The sequence below is a fragment of the Falco rusticolus genome, chromosome 7 (genome assembly GCF_015220075.1).
Source record: "Falco rusticolus isolate bFalRus1 chromosome 7, bFalRus1.pri, whole genome shotgun sequence".
In the NCBI taxonomy this organism is placed as follows: domain Eukaryota; kingdom Metazoa; phylum Chordata; class Aves; order Falconiformes; family Falconidae; genus Falco; species Falco rusticolus.
This window is the reverse complement of record NC_051193.1, coordinates 18,337,382-18,346,521: the sequence shown is the minus strand read 5'-3', so window position 1 is coordinate 18,346,521 and position 9,140 is coordinate 18,337,382. Positions and strand designations below refer to the sequence as shown.

The following is a 9,140-nucleotide window of genomic DNA, read 5'->3' as shown; positions in this document are numbered from 1 at the left end:
CCATGGCCTTGGCTGGGCTGGCCCTGTCAGCCCGGGCCCAGGCGGCGCACGGCAGGCGGGCACGGCCGACGGAGGCTGAGGGGGCGCGAGGCCCGGCACATGGCGCGCGGCTCCGCCCCGCGCGGCCCGGCCCGGCCCCGCCCCGCGGCTGCCGGAAAGCAGGCGCCGCTGTGGGGCTGACCCGCGCTCTACCCGTCAGGCAGCGCGTCGGGCGCCGCGCGGCCACCCCCGCCTCCCTCCCCCGCCCGCCCTCACTCCCCCGGCGGCGGCTGAGGTGGGGCGCCGCGGTTCGGCGATGTGAGGCGTCTCCGCCAGCGCGGCCGCCTCCCATCCCCCCGCCAACCCCGGAGGAAGGGAGCGGGGCGGCCCGCCGCGGCCTCTCCAGACGCGCAGCACGGTAAGCCAGCCCTCTCCTTGCCCTCAGCCCTGCCTGCTGCGCCGGCCTGCCGCCTCCCCGGGCGGAGGGAGCCGCCGCTCGGCGGCGGGCGGGCCGCGGGGGGATTGTCGCCTGCGAGACCGACGCCATCTTAGGTCGGAGTGCGGCCTTGCCCCCCCCTTCGCGCCTCTGGAAGGGGCCCCCGGGCCGTGAGGGCTTCGCCGGGCCGCCCGCGGAGCCCCGCTGGGAGCCGGGGGGGCTGCCCACGGGGGTGTCTCGGGCCAGGGCCCGCTCCGCTCTGCCGCCGCAGCCCAGGGGCCGGCCGCGGCCAGGGCCCCCAGCTGCTGGCGGCGGGAGCCGGGCTGGCTGCCGGGCCTCTTCCCCTCCCGGCGCGGCCGTGTGTGCGGGCCACGGCCCCGAGCTGCGGGCTCAGCGCAGTGCTGGCGGCCGCCGGCCGAGGGGAGGCGGGACGCCGGGCAGTCGGGCTGCGCCGGGGGCGGCGGCGCCGGGGGCGCTGCGGGCGGAGCGGCGGCTGCTCGGCTGCCCTCGGGGACCGGGCTTCCTTCCGCGGCCTCGCACCCATCGCTGCTCGGGGGTGTGAACTTCTGGCGGCTTTGCAAAGGCGATGTTGCCCTTCCCTAGGCGGAGCTTACACCGACTCGTGGTAGAGGGGGTAGTGCTGGCGATTTAGGTTTGAGTTTGAGGGAAGTTGGTTTATATTTTTGGCTTTTTAAAACTTCCAGGTACGGTTTCAGCTTGGCCATCGTTTCTGCTGAAACTAATGCAACACTCAATAAAAACACAATTGCTCACAGTCTTGATGAAGCTGTGGATTGCACGCTCTTCTACAACTAACACGATGCGAAGTTATGTGCCTGTATGGGAAGTCTTCTGAAAAATACAATGTGGGTGCTCATCGTGTGATCTCCTCATTTGAAGTGCAGCTATTAAACTGGAGGCGGGGGGGGGGCGGGGAAAAGTTTGAGTAGTTCATTGGTAATGGTGATATGGAAAGATGACAGACAAAGTTAGTCTGAGGACTTCTTGGTAGGCTCACTACCAGTTTCATGCTGGTGATTTGGTTTCAGCTATTTTTAAGCCAATCCAAAGAAACAGTGAGTATTGGAAAGCTCCCTTGACCTTAAGAGTGGAATAGGTGAATTGCATCTGAAGTAATAAATGGGTTTTCAGTAATGTTAAATCTTAGTGGAGCTGCATTTGCCACAATTTTCTGTCATACTGATTTCTGTACACCCTTAACGTGGGTTTCTACAGATCACTTTCTGCTGTTTTTACTATAGCTGTTAGACTTGTGTTACATTTAGTAACGTTTGTATCATTTTTGTTGTTTCTATGTGAGTGCTTTTAAATTGTAACAACAAATAAACCCTCCAGGTTATAAATACAACTGGCTTTTGATAAAGTTAGGTATCTTTAGATGTAATTGCCATGATAAACAAACGTGTCCAGACTAGTGATTTTAAAACAATTACTTCATCAGAAGCTTATTGCTTTTTTGTGCAATTGGTTAATTTTTTTCAGTCTTGTATCAGGTTTTTAGTTCATTGCTTGCCAAGTAACTATAATAGTGTTCTAGAAACTTGTGGTTTTTTGCAGGTTGCCTGCCTAATGAACTTTAACTAGCTTTAGCTTTTGCTGGGCAATTGTCTAAGTGATATCTTGATATAGTCTAATGATATTTTTTAAATTTTTTTAAGAACTTGTTCACAATTTTGAGTCTTTTTTAGCCTAGAACAATGGTTTAAGCCCTTCTGTTGATTATATACATACAACATTTCATTGGAGTTTTGGACCTCTTAGATCCATGGACTACCTTTAAGGACATGTGTGTATAAATGTGTATGTATGCTTATACATATTTAAAAAATGGAGGAAAATAAAGTCTCTTTGTCAATAGGCTTACCTTTCTTACACAGGCATCTGCACCTCCACTGGGAAATATTTGGGGGGAGTTGGGGAAGGATTCATTGTTGGTTTTGGCTTTGAGAGCAACCACTAGCAGGATTCCTGGAATGTGTTTTCTACGTTCACGTAGTTAAAGAAGCAGAAGACTTGGAACCTAGCTGTACTTTAAAAATGGGTGTAGATGTTCCCTTTGGCAATGGAGAACATGTGAGCAGTTCCAACACAACTCCTGTAATCAAATCCATTCCCTCTTTACTGCAACTTTGATTGCTTAGGCCACAGAATTTTTGACCTCTCAGTCGTGCTGGTAAAATTGTTACTGGGCCAGGTTATTTTTAACCTGCAGTGTTTCACGTCATAGTCCTGTGAAAAGTTGTACTAGCACAACTGAGGGAGCAGTGCAGGAGCAGGATGGGAACTCACTAGGCTAGCTTTGTTGCCAGGAAGAAAGTCAGATTGACTTCAAATTTTAGCATTGAAATAAAAATTACTTTGAACGATCTGAAATAATCTTGATACTTTTCTTTTAAAAAAGCTGTCATACACTTTAAGTCACTTTTTGAGAATAATTAATGTGCATCCTGATTCACAAATGGAAATTCCCGTAAGAGATGCCACCAGTTGGTGTAACTTCCTACAAATCCTTGCTTATATTATAAAATTACTTTTACCTATATAAAAAAAAAAATCAGCTGCATTATAGTGTAGCTGAGGTTATTACATGTATCTTGTTAGAATTCTGCTAATGTATAGATTGCTTGTATCTGTTTTGTGCTTTTAATATAAACTACATGTGCTCTTGTTTGCATTCCTTTAGCACATATAATAACTGATTACTTTCTCCCTGAGGTCAAATCAAACTTTTTTTAAAAATTAAAACCCCACAACTCAAATTTATGTTGTCATTTCCATGAAAAAAAGTCCCTGAAAATGATCTTTCATTTTGCCTTGAAGTCTAGTAAGTTTTTCCCCTGTGCTAGTAGAGAAAAGTCATTCTAAAGTATGTCTTTCTACAGAGGAGAGTCAGGTTTGATTCTTTTTCCAAGACCTGATATGTGGCCCCTCTTGTCTCTGTCAAGAGAAAACTGGCTTCATACTCTTTTCTGATGACAAGAATCTAGTTCACTGTCCTGTTCTCTTCTTTCCAAGCCCCATGTTTAATTTCAGCACTCTAAGCTGATGGAGGAAGGAAAAAAGGAGTATAGCTTTGCTACTTTATATTATCTCCAAGACTTAGCTTGTAACACCAGCAGCCCTGTTCTCATACACTTTAATGCGAGTAGGGGCACAACTCTGCCTGCTCCCCTGTGATAAGCTATTACAGACTAATTATTTCTACAGTCCATCGCCAAATCTAGCAGCTCATTACTCCTATCCTGACATTGTGTTCTCTTATTAGATATTAGACAGTTGCTCATTGTGTCTGTGCTGAAGTCTTCTATTTCAAACACTATTGAAAGATAATGAGGGATATGGTATTCTTAGTTTTGCGTAATTACAATTTTAAAAAAGAAACTTGACCCATTGTTTCATATGTTGCTTTTGAAATATTTTGGAAAGGAGAAAATCATGGGAAATTGCACAGAAAGCTGTGTTGAAAAAACATCTTAATCTTGCAAGATAAATAGTGTAGTTTAAGAAATAGCTGGTTTTGGTTATGAATGTAATTTTGTTTTGTCACCTTGTGTATAAGGTTTGATAGTCTTTAATGACACAATCCCTTAGTGCTGGTCTGATGCCCTCGCTATTAGGTTTAGGGCTCCAACTATCAGAGAACTATAACTGCTTGATAGTGGGAAGTCAAGCTTCCGTAACTAGTTTGCTTTGTCAGATAAGTGTTTATCAGCACAAGAACGAGAGAGATATTGGTAATGGGTTTTGTTGGCCATAGCCTGGTAATAAGACTCTAAATATTCTTACATTGACTGTGGCCTTCACGAAAAGAATTGTTGCTGGGATGTTCTTAGCTTTGAAAGCAGTCCAATGATGAGTTGACTTTCATTTGCTTAACTGCTCATTAATTTCAAGGAATCCTTATATTGGCTGGAGTTGCTATTATCATGTTCCTCATGCAAAACTCTGCTGTTTCCCCTCTTTTTTTTTTTTTTTTTTTAGAAAGGACACATTAGTTTTGGGAAGCTCTGTGTCTTAGGCAAAGCAAACACTGTTGTATTGGGATCCTGATCCTGGTTATTGGTGAGACACCTGTCTGGTTTTATGAAATTACTGGTCTTACTAAAAAGTAGGCTATTGGTAGTGTGTGTAAAGACATATAAAAGTTTGTTTCCTGTATTGTTCAGAAAAACTTTAAAGATTATGTTAGGGGTGAGAAAAGAAAAAACAATGCTTTGTTGACCATCACCATTTAATTACATATTTTCATATGTGACTTTTTTCCTTACTGTAAGAGCAAATCTGCAGACATGAGGGACTCAGTCTAATGAGTTCTACACAAAGTTTTTATCAAGTCCTAACTGGCAATGAAAACAATATGCAATATGTTGTGGGTATGGTTTTGGGTTTTTGTTGTGGTGGGTTTTTTTGTTCAATGGGCAGTTTGTTTGGGTTCTGTTGTGTGGGTTTGGGGGAATTTTGTTTTGGTTTTGTTGGGTTTTAAAGAAAATTTGACTATATGGGAAGCCCTGGCCAAATCCTACAAAATTTGTGGAGCTGTGGTATGTTGTGGGTTTAGGTGTGGGTTGGATTGGGTTTTTTTTAAGATGTGAAGAGAATAAAACTGTAACTAGTGTTTCAGTAACTAGTTGTGCCAGGTATATTGCATGCTTCGTAGTAGGGTCTTCATATTTCTTGTGAATCACTTACCTGGAATAGGGGTATGTTTTGAAAGATACTTTTCACTGTGGTGTCAGAGGCTTCTTCTGATAGTTACTGGTGGATTATACCAAAATAGTTTAAATTATGTGAAGGGTATCTTTGGTCTTTTCTCATCTTTAACAGCAAAGATGAGAATTCAAGTAATTATCAGAAAGGTGATGTGGTATCAATCTCAGAAGATCTTCTCTTATCAGATCAGGTTCAACCTATGTAGAACATGGGGTGGGGGAAGGAAAGCCATTCCATGGGAATTATCCTCAAGTCCAGTAATCTTTACTAAACAGTGAAATATTTTTTCATGAAAGTACTGAATGTTTTGGTATGTGTGTTTTGTTTTTTACTGTCTAGTCTCAAGATGGCAGAATTATTTATGGAATGTGAAGAAGAGGAGCTAGAACCGTGGCAAAAGAGAGTGAAAGAAGTGGAGGAGGATGATGATGATGATGACGAGCCAATCTTTGTTGGGGAAATCTCAAGCTCAAAGCCAGCTAGTACATGTAAGATAATGTTTTCCATAATTTAAAACAGATATTTTAAGGTGTAAAACTTTAAACTTACTTAGAAAATACACAATTTTGAACAGTAAGACTTAAGAAATTCTACATCTTAAAGCTGTTCTGTAGGTCTCTATCATACTGAAAATTGGAATTCTTTGGAAATTCGGTCCTAAAACCCAGGTTATTTACAGCTCTGTCTATCTTTAACCTTAAATCTCTGAAGTCAAACCAAGGATGTTTGAAGGTTTTAGTGTTAACAGTATGGTTAAAAATCCAATATATACAATACTGAAACCATGCATGCAATTGCTCTCAATGTCATTGGTATTTAGTTATATATTTGGAAGTGTCTCCCTACTAAAGAAATGTGCATGAATTTAAGCCTTCATATTGCAGTCCCTCTTTTTTATTCCACCCCACATTACTTGTGTTGATGTACATAATTCTGACAAAACAGAGGTGACGATCTTAAGTGTCTATAATAAAAGCACAATCAGGAAAAGTGATTAATATGAGAATCATAGCAGTCTCTCTGTTAAGTAAGAGATTTTTATAAATGAATTCATTCATCCCCTGTAAAATAAAGAGTTTTTTTCATCAAGTTCTGTAGTTTTCTCCTAATGCAGGTAGTGCAGGGAGTGAGGTTAGGTGGTTGTGGTGGCAGCAGATGTGTCAGGATTCCATGTTTGTCCTGTGCTTGGGCTTTGGCAGGTAAGTGAAGGAAAACATTATTTTTGCTACTTAATTTTAGGAGTGAAACTTCTTGATATCTGTGCATGGCCATCTGGTAGCCAGTTGTTGAGAGGTTTGACCAAAGGTTTCTCTAGCTATTGAATACACAAGACTTTGCCTGGTGGGTTTTACTGCCTTAAGTTTCTGCCTCATTTCTGCTATGCTTGTATCTAAGGTTTCTGTAGTCAGTTTTCTGAAGGTGTATAGTTCACAGTGAAGAATCTCAAAATGTTAAATTAGGCGCTCTGTCACACTCTGCTGCATGGACTTTGGAGCTATTATTAGCTCTTCAGTCATTTTAGTTCACAATACTTCATCTTATGTCTTAACTCTTGTTTTACTTTGTTACTCACTGCAATAATATGTCTAATTCTTCTTACACTGACTTTAAAAAGTGGCAAATTATGTTTTAAATATTAACCAATACTGAAGCTGATCTTAAAGTTCTCTCATCTGAAAATAGTTCTTAAGGGTTAATGTTTTTGAATGTTTAAAAAATATTCTAGATCCTCTTGAAAATTTGAAGAATATTTTTAAAGTACTCTTAAGAAGCTTTTTGCAGTTACAAACTTGTAGGAGGAGTGAAAAATTCCCTTAATGTTTTCTGGAAGGTCTTGAGAACTCTGGATAGCTGTTGGTCATTAGCGGTAGGTCATGGCATAGAAGGACAATTGAAGCACTAGGCATATGTTGGAAAAACAAATATGCCAAGTTTCATTGCAGTTGTTCTTGAGTAGTCTCAAGAATTTTTTGTAGTCATAAAGGATAGAAATATTTTGTTCAGGCGAAAACTATTAAATTTGATACAATTCAGCAACTTTCAAGAACTTTAGTAAAAGACAGAGACTTAAAATGTATACATCTTATATTAGTGCTGTCCATGCTCGATCCTGACACAAGTGAAATCACTTATGGTATAACTTTTTACTTTATCTCTTTTCCTTCCCTTTCCTCAACTTTTCTCTTTGTAATCTTCTACTTCACTATCAAAAACAGCTATGGAAGAATGACCTCAGTTCTTCTCTGGCTTGTAAGTAGTACTACCTGGCAGTAGTCAGGCTTCAGTTTGTTACTGGTGATAGGCAAGACACAGTGAACTGAACTTTGCTTATCACTGTTTTTTAGTTTTTACCTGAGAAAATTCCTGTCTTGATCAGATAAAAAATTAGATAACAAATGGAGACTCGCATGTAGTTCTTAATTTTTCTGAAAGGTATATTTTCTGCAATACATAGTAATTTTTTAACCTTTTCCTGGCAATGAAATTATCAGTTTTTATACGGACTGGTGTGGAAAACCTGAAGGAAATAGTTAAAAACCCATCTTTGATCTGCTGGCACACTGTCATGTACAATAAAGTGCCTCTTCTGATGTACTGGAGGATTAGTTTGACTGGGATGAAAAGTAATTCACAATTTGTTGCCTTTACCATTTCCTGCAACTGCTCATTTTTCCTACAATTATTGCTCATTTTTCTTGTTTATTTTTTCATAATGATACAAACCTGTAATTTGTTGCTACTTTAAAGTGTTGTTTCTGTGTGTTAGCTTTCTTATATTTCAGTGGTGTTTTACGTAAACAGGACAAATAACACTTTCATGGGGCAAGGGAAAGGGTGCATCATCTGTGATGAATCACTTGTGTAAATCTGGTTTGTAATTTCAAATCGCTGACTTCCTGAAATGTAGATTTTATTGTTTTTAAAAAGAACATTTGTATTTTAGGACATGAATTGTGTGTGCATCAGACTGAAGCTGAATATGCTTTTAGGGTAGTAGGTAGTTGAAGGCTTTAGTTTCATTTCATTCTGGGATTCAAATGTGAGGTATACATTTATTAACAAACACAAAAGTATGTATTCAGCTATATCCTGAATTAAGTTGATCCTTGCTCATAGTGCGTTGAAGTAAAAATACTTTCACTATTACCAGATGAGATTTTGTCATATCTTAAAAAAATGCGAACCTGTTTGGATCTGTTGGTTGCAGCTGCTTTTTTATTAGTGTGATGTAAAGGCAGGTGACAGGTTGAAAGCTGTGATCGTCTGAGCTCTACTGCTATTAGATTTATATATCAACCTGGGTAGCGTACACTAATGAGCCCTTGCTGGTGGGAACAGCCTTAAGGTTGTTAAAACCAATGTGTAGATACTCTTAAGATCTATGGTTTGAGATTCTGATGTAATTTTGACCCTGGTTTGAGAAAGTACTTTAAACCTTGTTGGTTAGATATTGGAGGATCTATCTAGTTTCATATGCATATTTTCACGTCAGAGCAAGAAACTTGACAGCAACACTAACGGAACTGAGAACCTAGGGATAGAAAATTAATTTGATTTGATGAATATTTTTGTAACATTCTGGAACAATCAGAAACCCCAAAGTAAATCATAAAGTTTGGGAGTATTGGTGTCATTAATTAGGGAATAAACATCAAATCTAAGAAGTTCCATGTGTTTCTGATGAGTTAGAACTTTGATCATAGACTACCATGTAGGATATTTAAGAAAATTAGTCCTCTTGCAATACAATTCCAGCACAACTCCTTTGGTTGCTGGTCTGTTATTTTTCTTTTGCTTTGGAAAATTAAGTCTAAAACCAAGTTTTTAAGTGCTGTATTTTCCTGTAATACAGAAGCAAATTGTGTAGTTTAGAGGAAATACTTCCTTTAGTGTAGAGCAGTTCTAGTACTTGTGGAAGTTATAATGTATGTGAGAAACAAATGAATAAATGCATTATAATCAGCAAAGCTAAATATTTATGAAATGTTCTTTT

At 40.6% G+C, this 9,140-nt stretch overlaps 1 protein-coding gene across 15 annotated transcripts in view; it reads left to right on the top strand.

Moving 5' to 3' along the window:
* The first annotated feature begins 189 nt into the window (after nt 1–189).
* ZNF280D (zinc finger protein 280D) overlaps nt 190–9,140 on the top strand; it is a 54,777-nt gene continuing 45,826 nt past the window's right edge. For 4 of the 15 annotated variants that reach the window (XR_005105576.1, XR_005105579.1, XR_005105577.1 and 1 more), the window contains exons 1-3: nt 191–397; nt 1,120–1,281; nt 5,486–5,634. Coding sequence is in view for 10 of the 15 variants with exons in the window: in XM_037396224.1 (XP_037252121.1) it covers nt 1,256–1,281; nt 5,486–5,634 (175 nt within the window). In the remaining 5 variants the exon portion in view is untranslated. Of the gene's footprint in view, nt 398–1,119; nt 1,282–5,485; nt 5,635–7,362; nt 7,397–9,140 lie in introns of those variants that run through there. The other 11 variants (XM_037396217.1, XM_037396214.1, XM_037396222.1 and 8 more) reach the window with 9 other exon arrangements.